This window comes from Ciconia boyciana, chromosome 7 (assembly GCF_034638445.1).
Source record: "Ciconia boyciana chromosome 7, ASM3463844v1, whole genome shotgun sequence".
Lineage (NCBI taxonomy): Eukaryota > Metazoa > Chordata > Aves > Ciconiiformes > Ciconiidae > Ciconia > Ciconia boyciana.
Genome location: NC_132940.1, coordinates 6,996,615 through 7,019,984, shown reverse-complemented (window position 1 = coordinate 7,019,984; position 23,370 = coordinate 6,996,615). Strand labels below are relative to the sequence as shown.

Genomic DNA, 23,370 nt, shown 5'->3' with positions numbered 1-23,370 from the left:
ACACACCTGGAGGCATTCAAAGCATATAAATTACATAGAAACCAGAAGCACTTGGGAAGCAAGTATACACTGGCTGAGATAGGATGATTAAATCAGGAGTAAAGGTACATTTGTGAGAATTTGAAGAGTTATGTACACTTAGGATAACAAGAACGTTTAAAAATCTGCACTGGACTATAAGCCACGATCCATAGAGAACTACTAGTCTGCTAACAGGCCTCAACAAGTCTTGTCTATCTCTAGTGTACTGTTAAACACTTCCATGGAAATGAATTTTCAAGAGTCTGGAACCCTCTGCTAAGTAGACCTGGAAGCTAAGTAGCATACTAAAGACATAAAAATAAAGTAATTTTTAAGTTATATTTTGGATGTGGTAAAGCTGTGACAGCAGTGAGTGAACAATGCAAAAACTGTATCCTGGTTGTAGAATTGTGTCATTTCCAATTACCTGACAAAATAATCTGAAATGAGAGACTACATACAAGGAGAGGTTGAGGGAACAGCACTTGTTCAGCTATCAGAAGAGAAGGCTAAAGGAAGATTTTATTGCTGCCTTTAGCTACAAAATGGGAGGAGGGACTAGAGAAGATGGAGCCAGACTGTTCTCAGAGGTGCATAGTGACAGGATGGGGGGTGACAGATATGTCCTGCAACAAAGGAAACGCTGGTGAGATATAGAGATTTTTTTTCTTCATTAATAAGGGTGGTCAAACATGAGGACAGGGGTCCACTTTGAGCAGGGGATTGGACTAGATGACCCCCAGAGGTCCCTTCTATCTTCAATTATTTCATGACTTCATGGAGAGATGATCACAGGGTGTTTTCATTTTATTCTCTCTCAACAAATTTGATCACCTTGACAAATCAAAGCTTTCATCATTAGCCCTACAAACCAGCCTGGGCATCTGGAAAGTGAGACTGCCTCTTTTGTGCCTTGTCACCTGGAGAATCCTGTAGCTCTAGAAGTGTTCCCACATCATATACTTTGTCCTATATTTGTTTTACAGATGCGTTGGAAACTGGGAATGTGGTCCTCTGCTGCTGTAATGCAGCAGTGCTCCCAATGGCCCACCAGGGACAGCAGCAGAGGGGACAACTGCAGGGGACAGTGACAAGACTATCAAAGCTGCTGTATTTTATGCTGGCAATAGCCAGTTAGCATAGTGGGAGTGTTGTTAAAATGCACACCTGTACATCTGACTTTAGCATCACCTTATTCAATTCCCTGAATGATCTGTAACAAATTAATTCAACAGAATGGTCTTTAATTTACATGGTCCACTTCATTTACAATCCCCCACCATCTTACCACATATATACAAACAGATCTGCTCTTAATGTTGGGGGGGGGGGAATAGGAAAAAAAAAAAATCCTGTTACTGCCCCAGGTCCTAAAACCTGGAATCTGGCTGTGCCTGGCTGATTTGGCCTAGTTTTTTCTTTTGCTACTTGAAGTTCAATGGCCCAGTGTATGCCCTGAATGAGACAGTCCACCCTTCTCCAGGATAAATTCTCCAAGGGCAAGGAACAGTTTATTAAGTCACTTTCCACAAAAGCGCAGTAATGTCATCAAACTCGCTCAGTCATGCAGGTGATCTGGATCAAAGAATAATAATAGAGACATAATATCCTTTGGGGTGAATGGGGAGCTAGGAGAGGGCTGTGCATTGCGGGGTGAGCGATACCATCAGCACTACCAACAATTACAGAATTTTGCATTTGGGCAACTTAATAGAAAATAAGGACAGAACTGATCACCACTGTGAGAGATCAGCATACACAGCAGCAGCACACAAAGTGCCTAGGACCATAGAATATACCCATTAAAAATATAACTGTCAAGTTTGGATAGATCTCCCCGAATGACTCGTGGCATGTACTTCAAACTAAAAAGGACTGCATGAACTGGTACTGTATTTCAAACCAACATGCAGGGTTTGATTTTATATTCCATTTTAAAAATCTATTTCCAGGACTACTGCTTATTAAACCTGCCCTATTAAATCATTCCCCTATTAAATGCAATATGAATTCAGGTCTCTCCTCTTTTTCTTCCTCATAACACCCTACTATACCTTTCTGTATAATAATTTCTGCTCTTAACTAGGAGAATGTTGCATATCTGATGAAGAAATAAGCGGTGAGTTTATGCTGCCTGCATTCCTCAATCTCATTATATATACAATATCCTAAGGCAAGAGTTTGCCAGCTTAGATTTTCGCTTGCTCTATCCCTTTAATTTGTGTTCCCATCAGTGCTGTTACTGTTTGTTAGCATTTGGTTTTATTTTTCTCTAGAGATTTTTTGTTTAACTCATTGGTTAAATAATCAAAATACTTCAGAGGGAAATTTAAAATTTCTTTCTTGAAAAAAGCAGAAAGATTCAGTACCTGTGCTGGAATAGCATTAGGTGGATAACATTCATTTTGCTGGAGGTCTCTGTTAGCTCAGTAAAGAAAAAGGACTCCTCTTCCTCCTCTCTCAGCTTCAAGAAACTGGATAGGAACATAGTGAGGAATCTTTTCATATGCATAAGCAAAGCCTGTGTATATCAGCAGCAGCTGCACTACAGCTCTAGGGTGATCACCAAGTCACACTGAGATGCTTTTAGTAAGAGCAATGAAAAATAAGTCTAGGGCTCTGGCCATGGTGGGCTCTCTGATGGGAGAGTACATGTAGGCTATGAAAGATCTCCCTGCAGTTGGCAGACGCATGCTGCTGTATAACCTTGCAGCAAACATACATAAGCATTTGAGTGTTTGAGCCTACTCTGAGGTCAAAAATATTTTCTGTATCTCAAAACAGCTGCTGGTGAGGTACGTGGGAGTTGCAGGCGTCGGGCTGAGAGAGGCACTAACTCCACTCCCACTACTTCCAGATACTCTGCTATCCTTTTTAATGATTTGTGGGGAGCTCCTTGCATACTAACAAGCTGGCATGACAAGGATGAAATCCATTATCATTTCAGAGCACCTTCCAACGACAGCAGTTTTGCACCCACTCTAGGCTCTCCCTCACAGCAGGCATGGAGAAGCAGCAATGGCTGATGTCAAACAGGAGGACAAACCTGCTTCTCCACCAGCTATTTTCTTGGCATGTATCCTGCAAGGCCAAAGTGGTTCATTTGCTTTACGGACAAGCAGACAACCTTTCCTGAACACAGACCTAGTTCAGGCAAGCGCTGAATCTAACAAGGCTTTGTCAAGGAAGACTAGGCTGGAAGTTGGCATGCCCAAGTACTAACTCTTCCCTTCCCCACCAGGAGCACCACTGCAGCACAGCTAAATGGTGTTTCTTTGTTCCCTTTCACCCACCATCCCATTTCTTTTCATTTATTAAGTATGTTTCTCAAAATAACTTACTTCTCTTCAATATTAAATTCCTCCTCCCTCTCCTCCCTCCTCCAGCCTCCATCAACACAACTTCTTAAATCGTGAATTCGGTCCCTTCTGCCCCTTGTGGATAGTACTAATTTCTGAGTTCACATGGTTTTGCTTCTCTTGATTTAGGGGCTCATTCTGCTTCCACATGGAAACAAAAAAGATAATAAAACACACCTCCCCCCCAAACTGACAATACTTCTGACTGACATGACTTCAGGGAGAACAGATCCAGCCCACAAGATGCCCCTGAACAGATCAACTCACAGAAAAGGGGGACACATTTCTTCGAAACCTTGATATAAACTGAGACAAAATAAATTCAGCAGCCAGATAATAGCACTGAAAAACTGACAGATGGCAGAACACTGAGGTTTAGTGGTGACATTCACATGTTACATGAATAATTCACTTGAACAAACCTATGGATGTGAGAGCATGTTTAGGTTAAGGATCTGGCTCAAAGAAAAATGAAGAAATATAAGCAGTTTCTTATTCGTAATGACCCATTTCAAACCAAAAGCCTGGATATAACCATCTTCTCTAAAATCAGCCCATGCTAGAAATTAATGAATCTTCAACTAGCACCAAAACCCACAACAGGGAGAAGTCCTATCGATCTCATCAGTTGAGAATGCAATGGGACCCAAAAGATACCCTTACAGCTACCACTCCCAGCCACATTCAGTAGCTTGAAGAAAATGCAGTTTAAAAAAATAATTGCATGAATAGCAGAAAAGGCCCCAGACATCACAGGTCCAACAGAAGTCAGGCCAGCTGTGATGCTGTCTTACCTATCCAACAGGAGACAGGGCATGCTGTCCTGAACACCTGGGGATGGGTAACATCCCTAGAGAGGATATCGTTAGGTACAAAGCTGAGCAACTTCAGTGATCTGGGAAACAGAAAAAGCAAAGTACTGTTTTGGTTTTGCAGTGGGGTTATCTTAAAGAAAAAAAGACTGTAAACTGTTACCTTTAACCAAGCATTAGAGATGGGGACACAACATCCCTAACTACCAATAAGAGAGCACAAAATGTATGTAAAAACACATCACAAAAGCATTAAAAAGACGAAAAGCCATTTAGCAGGTGGCTAGATGCTGAGAGGAACTTCCTTGTTTTCATCACATTCTAAGCTGGAAATACTCCTAAAATGCAACAGTCGGCATTATCAATGCTCTTAACCTCCCTAGCTTGAATGGACTATGGACAATATCCCAATGTTGCATTAATCGAGGAATAACCCTAGATCCTGGCAGAGGTGCTGGCAATTATGCGGCCTGTCTGAAAGCAATTGATTTTATAAAGCAGTTTGATCTTGCCAGAGGTTAGAAATCTCCATTTCCCAACCTGCTCCTTCCCTAGGGAAACTCTGCAGTGCAAGCTTCTGCAAAGGGCTGTGCTGCATTTCTAAACAGGAAAATGAGACAGTCGTAGGGGCCTGCAGTCATTCCTCAGCCACAGGGAGAAAGTTCAGCCTTGCTTTCATCAGGAAGAAAGAAAACGGAACTGAAGGGAGGGACCATACAGGAACGTCCAACTATACATTTTGACTCTCATTACATTTTCTGTCTGTCATTACAGCCTCTTCTTTGCCCTTAAATAACATTTACACACACACACAGAACTAGGCCTTTTACGTTAAGGGTACAAATTAAAAGCAAAGCCTAACACTTCAGCTTCTTGTTTAATAGTCCCCCTTGTTTAATAGTCACTGCTGTCTTGACCAGTGGTGGTAGGAAGACCTGCAAACATATGTGAAATAACCCCACAACCAGCACTGTGCTTATGCATTACGAGGTCGATTCTGTTTCCTCACAGAGCAGACTGGATCAGCCTTTGAGATGACACACACTTTGACAAGGATACAAAACATCTGGAAAGAATGTCCTTACTGTGCAAATTAAAGCCTATAGCTATCAACAGTCATAAGATTAAAACTACTTGATCTTCATCTGATTAAGCGTGAACTTCAGATCTGAATAATCCTATAAAACAAGTTCCAAAGTTTTAGTTGCAGACATTTTTAAAATTCGAAGGCAAGCTTTTAATTGGTAGAGACAGAAACATTGGCTTCTCTTGTGAGCTAGCCACAAGTCAGACATGGGCTTGCATCAAGTATCCTGTGAATGTCGAGACACAAGTTCATGTATCCTCCACACAAAAATTGATCTATTTTGGCTAAAACTCCTAACAAAACCTAAATATCTTATGCTGAGGCAAAGCATGGTAAATCTGCTCGAGACAGCTATAAACAAATAAAATATGGCACAGTTGTATGCCACAGTGTTTGAGCTGGTTTCAAAGCCCTTGTGTTTAAAAAAACAAATTAAGAATTGGTCCATACGGGTACTGCTACTTTCACTAGGAATTCCAGATTTATCTGTTAGGCATATACTACAGAACGGGAACAAACTTCTTCCTGTGTCGAGGTGACACTGGCCAATTCCCATTAGCAGCAGGGAGATGCTTCAAGGGCCATCTATGTTTTCTGAACAGAACCACCACAAAAACGCAGACTTCAGTCTCTTAGAAGGTTTCAAGCAGGAGGAAAAACAAAACAAAACACAAAAACACCCAACAAAAGAAACAAAAAACCCCACCACAAACAAAACACTTCCCCCCCCCCCCCCCCGTCACACAAACCTGAACAAATTACTTTCCTCTCAGGACGGCAGTCCTGTACTGCTGTACTGTAACAATCAGAGGCTCAGGTCAAGTCTTTTTTGCAATACTTAAGTTTTAAGGCTCATTTTCCCAGAGGATGAAATAAGTGGGGGAAAATGGTAGGTGAAATGGCTAGAAAAGGAATGGAAGATAATTAAGAGAAAATGTCAGGGATCTTAGCGCTGCATGGCCTATACACAGTCCATGCTACGGCCTCTGACAAGAGATTTACAGACAGAGACTGCAGGGAATGGAGCTGCTTAGTTATTCAGCCCCCCTCCAGGCAATCAGGTAGTGGAAGTAGCATTAATAAGATAGGTTTTGACTAAGGAGGATGCAGGGTGAAAGACCAACACATACAGTACATAAATATGTTAATGTAGTTACTGAAGTAATTTTTTCTGTAGCCTGTATATGGCTGCAAAAACGATTCAATTCATTTTATGCAAGAGAAGCGCATTAATCTTTCTTAATTAGGGAGAAAGTAGGACTGGTACTAGGCTTAAAAATAAAAGTATGGTTAATTTTGAAGTCCTCTGTGTGCCCCATTCTGGTGAAATCCGATAAAATACTTCCTCCAACACTGCTTCTGACTCATGGGAATATATCTGTGAAGTACATGACTGGAAATTCAACAGAATAGCTTGTACTAGTTCCTTGGTCTGTCCAAGAGCAAATCTGCAGACATAAGTAAGCACACAAACAGGAGTCTACATATTAGTGTTTTCGTTAAAATATCCCTGGGATTCCCTTCAACTCAACATCAGACAACCCTTCACAGTTCTAGAATAATGGAGCATGAATGGACCTCCTCAGAGAGTCAAAAGAACAAGATAAAATGCACTACATGAAAATCAAGCATGTCCTTTTACTTACTGAATCAATGGGTTTTTAAAAGGTGTTACCTGCAGTTAACATCTGTCATACTTACTCTCAGCTTTAGTTATTTTACATTGCTCATCTTTCATCTGCTACCTTTTTCTTCATTTGTTCTTGAAGGCAAAAAAATAAAAAAATAATTGAGCAATACTCTAACACTGCAAAGGTCCTCCGTAATGACAGAAGTGCTGTCTGCAGTGATGATAAATCCCAATACGCCACCATGCAAAATGCTGCAAATCTGTTTCCAAAAGGCCTGATCCCAGGTGAGCGTGAATCTTCGTGCACCGCTGCTGATCATGAGCTCTACAACCAGATAAACTGTAACAGAGCTGGAAATGTTTTCAATTCCATTACAGACAGAAATACACACTACATAGTGCTGCCTGTATCACAGCCTGGAAAACTGGCACATTTCAAAGTTTGGAAACCAGCTGATTTGAGTGACCTGAATCTTTTGTGTCTTTACCTTCTGCTCTAACAGAAGCAAAAGCTGACAGATCATCCTGCAAGTGCTGGGAATAACACTTCTAGTTTCTCTACGCTTTGATAAGACAACATGGCTGAGACACACCACGTTTTTGTGCTACTCACTGCATGCTGCTTCTGATTCATCTGACCCATCAGGACATTCTTCTTCACCATCACATTTCCACCTGGCTGGGATGCAGTGGCCATTGTCACAAGTGAAATCTGACTCGGCACAAGTTTTCTTTGCTGCAAGAAAAAAAAAAAAAAACAACTTGGCATGAATATCAGCAGTGCAGAAGACCTCCATTGCGTCCAGTCCCACTAAGGATGACACCGATTGCCCTGTATTGAGAAGATTCATTTCACATTCAATATTGCTTCCTCATGACAGAGTCAAACAGGCATCAAAGATGAGTGTTTCTTCTCGCTAGAACTCTTATCCCTCCATTATTTAACACAGATTCACTCTTTTATGTCTTTTTCCAGACATTCAAAAACCAGGGATGTTCTTTTTCAAAATAATTTTCTAAGGCTTTTACTGCAAAAAGCTGCTGCCTACATGGAACTTAAAGTGTGCTGTACGACTTACAGACAGGTAAGACAAACAAGTCTCACCTTTGGAGTACTATAATTGAAGCAATAATGTTTTTATCTATGCAATCTATTAATGGCTTTTTAGTACATCTGTCACCATAGCAGATGATCATAAAGCACTCCTCCAAACACTAAAAATCATTTCATTAAATGTCAACCACTCTGCGCTCTTTGCTTTGCTTGCATTAATCTAGGGCTTGAAAAAGATGCAAGACAAACTCAAGCAATTAATTGGTCTATTCCTCTGTGCTGGTGGCGCAGCACCACCAGTGCCCTGTAATACAAATCAGCATCTTCCCGCTGCAGCAGAAAAAAAGTAACCTAGAGATATCTGGCCCCTTTGGTCCTTGGCCTCAGTGTCAATGTGATCACCAGTCACTCGCTGCTTTTGCAATAGTGACTTTAGTGGCTTTTCTGCTAGGAATTGGACTGAACAGTCATGCCGTGAGAGTCATGAGCAATGGCTCAGTCTCAGTTTTATCACCCTTGAACTGCAAGACTCTGTGGCTAACTGGAATCTACCTTTGTTAGCGATCAATTTACATAGGAAGCGGTGACAGGGAGAAGATTTGTTTCTTCGCTCTGCAAAGCTGCTCACAACCTAACAGGATCACAGGAAAATTCAGGTAGTAAAGGACCTCAGGAGGTCATCAAGTCCAACCTCCTGCTCGAGCAGGGTCAGCTCTGAGGTCAGACTAGGTTACTCTGGGTTTTATCCAGTCTGGTCTTAAAAACCCTCAGGATGGAGACAGCGCAACCTCCCTGGGCAATCTGTTCCACTGCTTAGCTGCCCTCACGGTGAGGTTTGAGCCCGATAGCTATTCCCCGATAGAAGCCATGTGCACACATCATTGCTACATCCATATTTCTTCCAGCAAACATTTTCAAAGCATTAAACAATAAATAAGCCTCCAGGGTTTGATTTTTTTTTTCCCTTTCTTTTTTTCTTACATGAGCTGCTGTCAGGGAGGCAGCCATGTTAAATATTGGTCACGTGCCCACACAGGGAACAAGGAACATTACTGTGTGAGGTACTGGAGAGGTCTACATGGCTGAAATCAAGTACTCATGTTCTAATACACAAAACATGCAGCTTCCCTGAACAGGCATCCAGAAGGAAAACACTGCGAAGCATCACTAAGCAGCTGTACAATCTCTCAGGACGCACTTTATAAAGAGAACATACGTTTACTCCCCTTATGTTGCTAAATGAGCCAGATTCGGGGAGGGGGGAGGGAGGAAAAAATTTTTAAAAAGGACAATATTTTTCTTCAGTCATTCAGAACCAGATATTATGAACTAATATAGGAAAAAACCCCAACCCCATATAGACTAAGAGTTTTACAAGAGACCAGTCATACTAAGAATCCAGTCTGATCTTCCAAAGACGTTGCACATCCATTATCAGAGGGAACAGACCTTCTCCTGAACATCTCCAGTTAGAAAACCAGAACTTGTGAAACTGGCTATCAAGCGTCACTTCTGATTTATTTAATGTAAATTCGATTTAATTAATCTGATATATTTAATGGTCAGAAACTCTGACCAGATACAGATGGGATACGCATGCATAAGCAAAGCCGGAGCACTTCCCTGCTCACTGTGAAGCTGACTGGGTGAAACGTTGGTATCTGCTGTTAGGGGAAGGTTATGGCATCTACAACTGAAACAATCGCATCTTCATCCAGAAAGCAGAGAATAGTATAATACTGGAGACATAAGAAGCTTAATTTTTAAAATGTCTTTAGTTTTATACTAGCTCTCTCAATGTCCTAATGCCTTGCTTTCCATAGGAAAACTGTCCTTTGACTCATTTTCTAGAGATCCAGACAGCAACACAATACTTTTCCACCTCAAAATAAGCCTCCCCTTTTTCCATCAGTCTAACATTCTGATCACCGTTATTTCCGGGACGTGTGGACACAAGCGCGAGCAAGGGGGTCAGCCACAGAAAGGAGTGTAACAGGCATTCCCTTCAACATGGCCAACCTGCTCACAGCAGATGGTGGCACTGATTGTTTTGTTCCCCTGACACTGCTCTTCAGCAGCACAATTAATAGATTGCCAGGATTCACAAAAGGGGGAGAAAAGCATTACTGACAGTCCCGGGGCGTCATTTGGAAAGTGTTAATGTGCTCCCCAAGTGCAGCTCCTCTTTGCCAAATGAAGTTGGGCACAATCGCCCATCAGTGGTGGCCTAACCAAAAAGCATCATCTCTGTTCGCGTGCCCACCCAAAGGCCCAACAATGCCATGCCAGATAAATCAGCAGGATACAAATGCATTCGGTCCTTTGTTTGAATCTAAGCTGTCTAATCTCTTGAAGGAGCAGGATTAAGGGAGGGGGAGCTCAAACCTTTCTATGATTATTACATTTACTTCTACTTTTTTGTTTGTTTGTTTCTGCTCTTATTATTTATATGCTATATTTTATTTGTTATTATTTTTTACTACTATTACTCTCCAACACATTGGGTCACGGCTCTGCAGACTGTCTTAATTCCCATAAACTCTGCTTTGTGTTGCAAACAGCAACCCAGATTATTCAAACTGCGAGAATACTGAAGCGCTGTCTCATTTCTCACCTCTAATGCAAGACTGGAATCACTTTATTTCCAACCAGATTCACCTTCTGGCACTCAATCGTCATGTCTCTGGGATCACAACGCAGGCAGGGAGCAGTTAATTAAAATATCAGCTCTCTGTCTCTTCCTTCTTCTTTTTCAAGCCCAATAACCTTTTCTATTAATCTCCCATGTTACTCCCCTTTCTTCTATCAATTCTCTATTAAAAATTGAGGCTTACACCATAAATTGTCAGTGGTGCATTAAAATCTAAAATAAATAAATACACCCCTTTTAGACAATAGGGACAAGACAGGTTCATTTTATGGTTTCACCTGGCTCAGAAATAGCCAAGCAAAATTAATTGTTCCCCTGAGATCCATTTTCTTTGCCATAAGCAGCCCAGGCAGCTCCGCTTACATGTCTCTTGAAAATGAACATAAACAAACAAGAGCAAGTAGTCACAGCATCCCTGTGCCTCTGCTCCTCGGGGGACAAACCGATACCTGGAACAAGAAAAGAGAAGGCTACTGAAGTGTACACAGAGCCTTTCATCTTCGCCCCTGCTCGGATGCAGAGAGTGACACCAAAGAGACTGCCTGCCTTTTGACTCCTGCTTGATTTGCCTCTGGTACCTGCTTTTCCTTTCTCACATCTGCAGCTGGACAGATATGTCAGAAACTCCAGGGTGGAAGGCAGTGCCTGTGCGACCACGGGGGCTCAGCTCTCACAGGGGATAAGCCCTAGCTTGGGCAGCTTTCCAAAGGAAGGCTTGGTCAAAGAAAGTCATTCCTGTTTCTCTTCTCCCAGGAAGAAAGGTAAGGGGGGAAATGAAGGTTTCAACTTTTTCCAGCCATAGCAGAAAAACAGCCCACCACACTGAATTTTAAACTAAACCGCATCAAACCAACACGGTCCCTCATTTTGCAAAATGTCCTTTTCCTTTCCATTACTCACATCTCTTATCCTGAACTGCAAGTAAGGATTCAGGGTTCATCCCTGCAGCAAATTAAAAGCAGAGAACCCAGGGAGACTGGTTTAGAATATGAACATTTATAGAGGGAATTCATAAAAAAGCAATCACTGGGGATATGCATAATTAGACTGAAAGAAATAAATAAATACTGAAAGGAACAAATCTTGTACTAGCTAGGAGCAGGGACTAGATGATCTAAATGTGACTTCTAACTTCCAAAAATACCTCCCTCTGAAAGGTCAAATCCCTGACCCTAAAGCCAAACAGGTATCTGAATCTAACTGAAAGGCTGAGGATTCATTCTTTCTTCCTCTTTCTAATAAAACCCAACATCCTCCCACTGCCCCCACAAGCCCTTAGTCACTTCATTTAACCTCACTTAACTTTTGCTTCAGTTCTAGAGGCTTTATGGGGCAGGAATATCTTTACAGTTACTCTTTATAAGATACCAGGCCATCTGTAATTCAATTTCCAATTCATGCCTCTTGCTTATTCCTATTTTGCACATCTGTAGTACTAAGCAATATACCACACTACAATAGCCTCATTTTTTGCTACTCCTAATTTTCCCAAACCAACACAGCTGAAGAGCAGACTGAACATATTTCCCCTCTTATCATCAACAGTTCTGTGAGCAAAGCTGTAGTTGTTCAACAGCAGCAGTGGTGTAAAAGCACATACAAAAGCACATTTTCTGATTACAACTTGCCTGTAAAGGATAGTTAATACAAAGATTCACCACCACCCCCCCCCACCCTTTAAGAGAATGAACCCCTATGTAGTAATAACAGACTCTAAACACAGGATTTTTAGATTAAGGGTTTTGTTCAATCTCTGGGTTGTGTATCCAAACAGAAAACCAGGCTGATGAGAGCATCCTTGAGCGTTAACCCGCAGACTGTGCTCTCTCCCTGTTCTCCCCTGTCAGTAACTGTGGCCAATTTCCACCACTTCTGAAAGGGGGGAAAGATGTGAAAAATAAATCTACTCCTACAAGTTTCATAAAATTGGTAGCTGAATAGAGAACAATCAAAATTACAGCTCTGCAGAGGGAGGTGAGGACAGAAAGTGGCCATTGGGCCGGTCTGCGGCGTGTGCTGCCAGCCAGCTGGGTCTGTGCAGCTTCTGTCTCATACCCAAGGTAGGTTTACTGCAGAGGGAAAAAGGCAATTAAGGATTAAAAAACAAATGACCAAAACCCCCAAACACTAAAACCATTGAAAACTTTGGTTTCATTTGTTATGCTACCCTCATTCCTTTACTCAGATCCTGCTCCTATTTTAACTTCTGAATCAACACCAGACCTCCCGTCAAACTGCGTATCTGTTCTCATTTGCAGCCAGTATTCAGCCTTCTTCTGGAAACTAGTTTCACCCAAGCTGCTGTAAAAAATAAAATAAAAGTAAAAGGCCATACAATGAAAGTTTTGCTGTGATCCTTCTGCAGCAGTAAAATAGCACAACCCTGTAGGATGTGAGAATGGGAAGAAGATAGTAGGCCAGAAAGAGAAATTGAAATTCATAAAACAGGGTTTCATTTCATGCTGGGAAACTTCAATGGCAACTTTGATCAGCAGCTTATCAGAGCCACTGACAAGACTCCATACGAGAAGAAGAAAAGTAGCATCACACGAGTTCAGGAGCTTAACACAGACTGTCGCCATCACTCAGCCCCAAGAGGTGCCAATGGCAGCTTGAAGTGTAACACTGGCCACAAGCTAGCTTTTCCCAGAACAAAATACATCATTATTATGGCTCACTCTGCACCTCTTAAGGACCTCAATTAATCCAGTCTCGCAGTGAGCAAAATTCACCCCAGTTGATCCATTTGCTTGGCTCAGTGAGGTTTTCTGCTTACCAAGAGAAAGGTAGGGGCTAGGCTCATTATTCAGCTCTTGAGAGAGATTCTGGGCTATGCAAAACTTGACAGCAAACAGACATCTTCAGTTTATCACCTCAGTCAACTCCTAATCGCAAACACAGCCACCATGACATTGCAGATGCCCCTCCCAAACAAAGATTCCCAGCAATACAAGACAGCAAATTGTTTTTTAGTTTTTTTTTTTAAATTTGAAGTTATGTTCAACGCAAACTTGATATATACTCCCAAACACAGAAAGCTCTTGGAGCAGGAGACTGATCCCTAACCATGCACTTCATCAGCATCCCTGCCCCTCAAAAAAAAAAGTCTGTGGTATGGATCCCAAATCCTTTGGCCAGGTTATATACCCAAAGGATGTCTTAGTTCTCTTAAGGAGATTTGAAAATCCTAACCTACATCTGACAACACTGCAGCCCGAGTACCCTCAATTCCTGCTGTCAGCTAATGTGGTATCAATTTTGCAAAGGAGGAAGTGTAACAGGGAGTGTAGGACAATCCAGCCTGGTGTGGTTTCCTGGTCACAGCAGGTAGGCAAACAGTGCTCCATCCCTGGCCATGGCCAGCTGCCCCCGCTTCAGGTAGCCAAACACCATGTGTTGGGAGCCCGATCCCACCGGCAGCACCTCTGCTGGGGTTACAGGGTCAGCTGCAGGCGGCCCCTCACTGCCAAATCCTCAGCATGGGAAATCCTAGGAACATGTTGTTTTACAGCTACAAAATGGCAACAGATAAGATCCAGGAGTTGAAATGTCAGGAAATCCCAGTGGATGTGGACTGCCAAGTCCTTTTAATTTTCAGACAACTAAGGACACCTTGAAGTAAGGAAAGGGAATATTTAACCACTCTGAATCTGGCCACTTTTTTTGACTCTGCCATCTCAGCAGGCAATTGCATTTATAAAGCAAGATTAATCAGATCACCTCAAACAGCCGGTGCTCAAACACAGACCACAGTCCCTTTGACACGCCACCAGAAATAGATTTTAAAGAAACTTCTCCTCAGGACCCCCTGAACTGGCCCCAGAAAACAATGCCTGATTGACAGAAGCCTAGTTAGAGGGTTTGGGACTGCTTGAAGCTGCTATTACAGTAACCAAAACATGCAGCTGCTGAGTCTAGACTAGCCACTCTGATCAATCAAACCAATTAAATTAAAAGGAGAAAAAGAGATGTCACCTGTGATTTTTCATTAGTATCAAAGGTACCCACCTTTGTGCACTCACCTCCTATTTAGAATTATTTAAATGCATTTTCATGTTTAACTCTGAGTTTAATGCGAGAAAAATGGCAGCACCTAACTGCAAGCTATGGAAAGCTATGGAAAAACACAGAACGCTGAAACAGCATTTTACTCTCATGTATGAAATTAAAGTGACTTCAACTAACAAATACATGCCTTCGTTGCTAAACTTACTCATGTAATCAAGGCAAAACTGAACAAAGGTTTTCCCCAACCTGTCCTCAGGTTGCTGCTGCCATTTCAGACTTCAAGAAGGGGCTGTACGCTCAGAAATTGCTCTATTTTTTGCCAAATATACAAGTTGGTGTAATGAATGCAGCGTTTGTCCCTACAAACCATGTTTCACCAGTAGGAAAAGCAGGAACCCTAGAAGAGAATTCAAGGACAAAATGATCACTTGGACTGGCATGCTCCTTCGAGAGCACTAGAGGTCTGTAAAATATACTACTTGGGTATTCAAGACAAGTTCTCCTTTGGAGTTCGAAGGCTTTGGCAGGGCTCTGGGGCTTTGTCTTGGGGAGCTTTGCAGCTGGGAACAGCCTGGGTAGAGAGTTCAAGCGCTGCATCACTTCTTGGAGCTCAAGTGCTCCACACTCCTTCGGGCAAGGCTCCCTCCAACATCCACTCCCTCCATTTTTCCTTCAGCTTTCTTTTTTTGTTTGTTTGTTTTTTTTTTTTTCCTTAAGATCCACTCATAAAGCATCAGTGATCTTTTAAGCTGTACAAAACCAGGTTTTGTCACAATTTTCTCGTTGCTATTCTCCAGGAACCCACATCACCCCCGTGTTCAAGTCTCTGGAGTTTAAAAAAAAAACCCAACAACAAATCCACAAGAAAACCTATCAACCTCCCCGCCATTTTACTTGTAAATTGGAAAATCGTGTCCTTCTGCAGAGGAAGGGGGAGGAAGGGACAGATTTTCCTACCAGCATCTTAAATACACCCCCAGCTTTGCTCAGAAATAGGCTGACAACCCTGTCTAGTGTGCAGTCACCTCTGGATGCTACCAATCAACCTCACTGCAACGTGGCAAGTTGGCAGGTGCAAAAAAGTACCTGCCATTCAGTGTCAAAACATGCCCACCGACAAAATCTCACTGACGCTCATCCTCATACAGCAGCAACAGTGACAAGGAGGCTGGCAAGTATACAGACAAGGTCAGGTTTCAGAAAATGTAATTTTTGTTACAGCAAAGATTATGCAAGATAGCTCTATACAAAAGGACTATCAGAAATCTTGCTCCTCTTAAATAAGAGATCCGAGAACTTGAAATGCACAAGTCATGCACGTCCTCAGTTACAGGTACATGGACACAGAGACATTAAATGACATACCAAAAGTCATGCTGCAAATCTGTGGCACAGCCAAGGATCTGACCCACATCTTTCAGCCCCATCTGCTAGTGAGGTATCTTAAGCCCAAGACAAAATTTCCTCTTTATGGAAAAGAGCAACCATTGTTCCACTGTGGAAGTTGAACATGTTTCCACAACTCCATATTGCTGTAGTCACGACCTCTTCAAAGGATTTGGTATGCTCCGACTTACCAGTTTGTTTCTAAATATTTCTTTGACTAAAGCTCATCCACGCTGACTTTTGCTGACAGAATTGCCAGCTTTGTCTGTCTGCTTTGGAGTTTGTTTCGCTTCCTTTTAACAAGCAGCAAGACATTGTTGCAAGACACAGGCTCTTGGGTGGCACCTCCATGTATGTTATTTCACAACGAAGGATGTCTGCAAATTCCTCAAGAGGCACTTGACATTATTCTGTCTATTTCTGGGAATTAAACACTAGGGGCCATATTCTACCCTGATGAAACATCACCAAAGCTCATGAATAATTATTGGCCTCAACAGCCTCTGTGCAAAATTGGGCGCAGATGTTTTTATGACACCCTATGATGTCTGTTTTCAATATAGGTTTTATAACCCTTAGTCTAAGTCAGAGTTATGTGCCTCAAGGAGGCACCTATAAATACTGCTATTCAGAGATATGAAAATGTTCCCGGACAGAAACATGAAAACAGTGAAAAACTCCCCAGACTCTGAAACTTGGGAGTGATCACAAGCATTGAACTCTTCAGCCAGGCTGATCCTGTGCTGCAGTCCCTGGAGCTTGAGAACTCCCAATATCCCCAAATTATTAATGGCTATCCCTCTCCATAGAGAGGTTAAACAATCAACCCCCTGATGAAAAAAGCCAGGCTTCCTGAGGACAAAACATACTGAAGGCCATTTCTGCCAGCAAATATATTAAGGAAGAAAAGCAGAAGTTGTTAATTTAAGTTCATGGAGCAATTTTGGTTCCCACCTACAAACATGCTTATAGCTCGTCAGATAGGCACCAGGGAAACAGAACAGCCGTACTTTAAGGCTGAATTTGCCTTCAGTTATTCAGAAAAGGAGAGGAAGAAGGAGACTAAGGATATGTGAATGCAGATCCTTTCACTAAGCAATATTGAGAAGGGATATCAGGAAAAGGAGGGCCTTCTTATATAGTTAAGATTTCTGCTCTATTTGATGTTTTTAAGGATTATTCCTTTTTCACATCTCCAAGACCAGCGGAGAGGATGGCAAAGAACATCCCCAAAGCCTGAAGGGCTACTATTTCTTGCCTGGGTTATGCTGTTGCATTGAAACACTACAACACTGGAGTTTATAGGGGAGACACCATGTTGCAGAAGTTGCCTTTCACAGCTTGGACACAACATTAAGTTCTCATTGCCTGAATTTAGTACACATACTATGAGGTTAATGCACACCAAAGCCAAACATGGCATCTTCAGTAGAATTTCATGCCAGGTTTGCTAAAAATCAAGTTTGCATGCAGGAGGTAAATCCACAAGTCCCAAACTCTGCACAGACCCAGTTACAACGAACCCCGTCATGCTCTCACTGCAGTTACATGATACACGCTGTCTTTAGGGTTAAAATCAGTGTGAGGCGTTTCTGGCAATTCTCAACCCCTGGCTGTATGTTTGCCACTTCACTGCTAGAGTCTGCCCTTGCACAACTGCGTATGCATTTTGCAGCCCAGGTCACTCGGTTGACAAGGGCTGTGAGAGCATAAAACACATCTGCCTGGAAGCAGCAGCAATTTCACCAGTCACCTTTGCCACCAAAAGCAGAGCCGTGTGATTACACACTGGGAGTCCCAAAAATTGCAAGCAAAGTCACTTCCTCTACAACTCAGCCTTAAAACAGCCAGAGGAGAAATATATACCATTTAAGCCCCGTTTTGCAGAACTTGGCGTGGGTCCAGGCTGCATACTGTTACTACAGCTGTGTAGAAAAACAGTAACCTGGTATTTACACCTGCAAGCTCTGTGTTTGTAAGCATGGTAAAACACACGTATACAACGCTCCTGTGAACAAGCATTATACATACCCAAAAATGTGTTAGTTGCTAACAGCCCCGGTATCTCTGACCTGTAATATAAATTACCCAAATCTAACACCACACTGGAAACCCAGCAGAACTCAATGCAAAACTCACAATCCCCAACAATCCAAGGAAAGAAAAAAAAGGAAAAAAGCAAAAGCTCTTCGAGAGTCAGGATCAATGACCTAAATCACGTACTTGAAGACTCAATCCTCTTGGTGGCAAAAGGATGCCTTCTGTTGGTAGGAAGCAGGGAGAGGGGACAAGAGAGGCGTAACAGACCTGGGATGACTGAGAAAGTATTGCCGGTTCTGTGCACAAATCCATGTGGGTGGCCAGTAGGGAAAGGCGACATGGGTCTGTGCTCCCCATTAGGGAATTACATGTGTAGTAACACACCTGAGCATTCTGTTTTGCAGCTAACAGCAGGGAAAATGAAGCTGTTACTTTGCCTGGTTCTGCTGCATTTATTTATTTTTTATCAGAAGCAACAGCACATTTAATGTCACTTCTATACACGGTCCAGTTGCTTAATATTGGATCACTGTTTGCTCTTTTTCTCCTCTTCCTAATTTAATCAATAAGTTGCAGAGTGAAAAATGTAAGAAATGCTCTATATGGTTAAAAAAACCCCACATGCCATGGTTTACTTTTCTGGAAGGCTAAAATGCTACAATTAAAACACCCATTGCATAGTCTTGGAAGAATAAAGAGTCAATAGCAATGAAAGAACCGGGGATTTTTCTAAAGACTTAATCCAGTGTTTTCAGCTTTATCCTCTTCTTCCATTTGCTTTGTTTTTAGCAAAATTATGGCACTTTTTGGAGTAAAAAAATTATTTATAGGATTATTTTAAAAAGTTCCCCTTTTTGATGCTGAATTGTTTAACTGCTTCAGACACCAAAAACAGAAATGGAAAAGGGAAAGTAATAATCATTATGCCACAGAAGAAAAAATATACACAGAAAACCCCTGTGCCATAATATAGACTACTGAAAAGCATTATTATATCATACCAATATCTATGGTACAGGAACCTGTATTGAATTAACTGGGTAGCAACATATCAGGAACATCCAAGATGATAAAAAAAATTTAGACCCTGGCTCTTAATGATCTTTAGACAGACCAGTGCCACAGATGTCTATGTATGTACCTGTGAAGATATCTTTTCTACAGCTCTGTTAGCTGCTGTGTAAAGAAGACATGAATTGCACCCAGTGACTAATTTGCCAGGAATCTTGCTTTTTAAGACCACTGAATCAGAGCTCTGGGAATTGTAAGGAATTGCACACAAAAGCATTTTCAAAAACGTCTCCAAAGCCAGCATCGTTTCAGACTGAACAGCAGGTTCATCCTCTGATCCAAGTCTGTTACGGCGGAACCGTGCCAAACAAACGTCTATTAATATTCTGCCAGGAAGCGCAAGCGGATGGGCTCTTGCATTACATTAAGTGAAGTGGTCAGGTTAAGAGTTAGGCATCGGTCACGCAGTTCCCCCATTCAAGCACAAACCTCTTCACCCATCATCGTGTGTTGTCAAATGCTTTTGTGCATTGCAATATTAAATACTAGTACCCTGGGGATGGGAAATGAATAGGCACAACATGGAAATTATGATGCATGCAACAATACCCTTTAACCTACTAACAAGTATGACCAAGCTTACTTATTCTGAGCTCTCTAATCATCAAGGCAAGAAGACATCAACAGCTACTGTATCACACTGACAGGGCCTTCAATGGCAAGTGCAGTTCAAAGGTCCACAGGAAACACAAAAAGGCTTTGTCTTTTTATGTAAAGAACAAAGCTACCATGTGGCACAGCATCACACATGCAATTAGTCAGGAAAGTTAATACAGTAGAAGCAGATGGTGGAAACCATGTCAACATTTTTAGTGGGCACGTTTCCCCGTACTCTTGAGCTGCTGTGAACTGAGGTCATGGGGGAACAGCAGGCAGATTGTCAATAAGCTGGACCACACCGGGGATCAACATTACCTGTGTGCTCCCACCTCTACTGTCATAGCTCTCATCTTTCAGACACCTCCTTCTCCACCACATCCCCATGCCACAGGGTAGCACCATTAACCTCACTGTGCACGGAGGGAAACTGAGGCAGAGACACAGTCTGGTTGTGCTGGGAGATGCCAACAGGGAAAGGCATTAAAAACACACCTTCTGTGGCCCTTACACTGCTCATTTTGCTCACTTCTGCAGCCAAATGAATTACTAAATGCTATATGAATCACTCATACAGTGCAGCTACAGGACACATCAATCCAAAGTATTTTATAGATTCGCAAAGAGCAACTGCTCCTCTGACGCTTCTCACCTGCCAGCCCTAAAGCTCAGCTAACACAGGACAGAAATGAAAGGCTTCTTGTTCATCACCAACAGCACTGGATGTGTAGAAAATGTAAAACCCAAACCACAAGGATTGCACAAAGAAATACAATACAGAAAATGCTGTGATTCATATTACTTTGAAGTAACAGCCCTGCACACAGCCTTCAAAGCCTCCTCTGCTGTCATTGTCAACCAGTTCTACCCAATTCCCTGGCTCCGTACCTCATGGATTTCAATGGTACCCAGGTGAGGATGGCAGGAGCCCTCAGCTCTGCAAGTCATTTAATTAAAATAAAATGAACAACCAGCAGTTAGTCAAACTGCACGTACACTCCAGCCACTACAGCTGCCGAATTCTGCAGCCCTTGGTCCAATCTGATTTCCTTTAAAGCTCCTGGCAACCCATTAATTAGACGGCGTTATTTACAGCTTCTAGGAGCTTGAAACCATGGGATGCGCTTGATGGAATTTATGCAATTACGTACAGTCAGTCCTAGCGACAGGCTCTGTTCTTGCTCTTGCTCTCCTCTGCTCCCACACTCGGTCGTTTCCTTCCCTGTGGCTTGTCCATGCAGTGCCGTTCGGCCTGGGCCTGCCACGGCGTGATTGGCTGCCATGGAAATGAGCAGGAGGCAACAAAGCAACCGCAAGTCTCTCGCTGGAGATGGAGGAATTGCAAGGCAATAGCGCAGGAAGGCCAAGACAAAGAGAAACCAATTTGCCTGCTGCCTCTAAACACAAACAACCCTCCCCCTTTGTGCAAGGTGTTGATGAATAGAGTTTTTCCCTGATTTAGAAAACCAAGCCCCTTCCAGCCAAATGCAACCAGGCTAGGTGGATGGAGCATCCTGCCTTGGGTCCTATGCAGCAGTCCATCCGTTAGTGCTTTGTGGCAAAAGATCAGTAATGAGATGATCCACAGCCAAAAGCAAACCTGGAGGATGTGTAGTTTAACTTACTTAAAAAGCAATCCCCATGTCACTCGTACAGCAGCATCAGCTGCAGACAGATCTTCTCTACTTTCAGAAGGAGTTTTCCTTTTTTTACTCCATTATTAAGTAGTCACGCTCATCAGCCATTCCCTTGACTTTGTAAGAAAAAAGCATTTTAAAACATACGTTAGAAGGTATGACTGACAAGCATAACAAAGTCTACTGTGTCTTTGAACTGATTTCCAAAGGTGTTTTACAAGAACAAAGGGAAAATAAAGTTCTATGGAACCATGAACTTTTTACTGCTTAAGGAGTCCCCCATGAACAGTCCTGAAAGATCAAGTACCATAAGCCCAAGACATCCACATATATAATCCTCCCAATGATTGTTACTTTTTTTTTTCTTCTATGTGTTTCTCAGTTTTTTTCACGAGGCCAGTGTCTTACCTGTGGAAACTATCTTTAATGAGACATAAAAAGGAGAAAACTCTGTGAAAATAAGCTTCTATCAAAGCCTAATAGCTTTCCTCCAGCAATACAAAAGTGGATTTTGGCCTTATTCTCCTGTGGTTCATTCACAATAGGAAAGAAAGCAAAAAGTGGAGAAAGCATTTCTTGCATGATGCAGAAGCAGCTCTGCAGATTTCAGTCTGTAATTCCAAATACCCAACCTGCCCGCACCATGCCCTCAGCTGGTGTGAGAAATGGCTTATCTGCTCTGAAGTCACTGTAGCTACTCCAATTCAGATTAGCTCTAAAAGCCTCTTTCACCAAGATGTATTGCAATAGTGCACTGGCATTATTTAAGTCCAGATTTAAATATGCTACAGAAGAGGTATTTTTCACCACAAGGCCAGAAACACAGGAGTTTGTATCAATATTTGGCTCCTGATTAAGTCTTTTGTCACTGTGATTTTCATAAGAACAGCTATGAATGGATTTATAGGAGATCAGTGACCACAAAAACCTCTCTAAGATGACTGTTTAATTATGTTTTCTCTCTTTTCCAGCATTGTCTATTCTGGGTCCTCGCAGGTGATAAAGTACCAATACTTTCTATCCAGGGCAGCCAGAGTGAAACACCAGACACTTTTTAAACAAGAAAGTCAGCAATATCTTTTAGGCTGTTCAAAAGAGGAGTTTGTAAAAGCCTACCCGTTTGAGTATGGAGCCCTAAACTTGCAATACTTCTGTAATTTTCTGGGTCCCCAGCATTAACACACACTAAAAACATTTATACAATTTTACACAATCTACAAACATTAATCTGTACAATTTTAATTCAACAGGTTTGGTTTGTTTTTTTTTTTAGTTATCTTTTAAGTCTATTATATCACATATACTGGCAATACTGTGTGGCTACCACAGCAGTACAGTGAATGATGTGTAGCCCCCAGCTAATCAGTACCCTCTAGAAACTAAAAAGTAGCATCAGAACCAAAAAGTGAGATTCAGGAGGGAGAATTCTGCCTCCAGCAGGAGGGACAGCATCCCCAAACTCAGCATGTCAGAAATTAAGGAACAAGCAGAGGAATCATCTTCATACGTTCCTCCAAACTCTTCTCTAAATAGTAGCACAGGTAAGAGACTATATGATGACTATGGCTGCAAGGTAAAGTTAAAAGGTTTCGTAACTACTAAACACCATCCAGCCTGTCACAACCAGAATTGGGACCGGTGAGCAATATCAGAATTAAACTTCCCCTCTGCAAATGGTTTCCAGTCACCTAAGTGTTACCAAGACAACTCCAGCAACCAGAATACAAATTACCTTTGGGGTACCACGGTAAACTCCAGCACTTACCAACTCTGCATGCAAATTTAAATCACAACAATTTAAATGACAACTGTGTAAACAGCAGAAACTATTAAACTATCACAGGAGTCAATGGTACTATAGTCAGGAAAAATGTTACTGGAGGCAGCAACAAAACAGAGCAAAAGGAGGAGGAGACACACACATAAAAAAGTTCAGCCTTGTAATTGATGAGTGCCAGGCAAGGGCTTCTCATTCCCTAGGAAACATCACTTTTTCTTTGACTTCTTCTTGTCCCGGA

General features: G+C 42.1%; 1 protein-coding gene across 2 annotated transcripts in view; it reads right to left on the bottom strand.

Moving 5' to 3' along the window:
- Window positions 1-23,370, bottom strand: part of LRP8 (LDL receptor related protein 8) — a 196,471-nt gene that overhangs the window by 70,216 nt on the left and 102,885 nt on the right. For both annotated transcript variants that reach the window (XM_072868119.1, XM_072868120.1), the window contains exon 3: window positions 7,523-7,645. In XM_072868119.1, coding sequence (XP_072724220.1) covers window positions 7,523-7,645 — 123 coding nt within the window. The remainder of the gene's footprint in view (window positions 1-7,522; window positions 7,646-23,370) is intronic.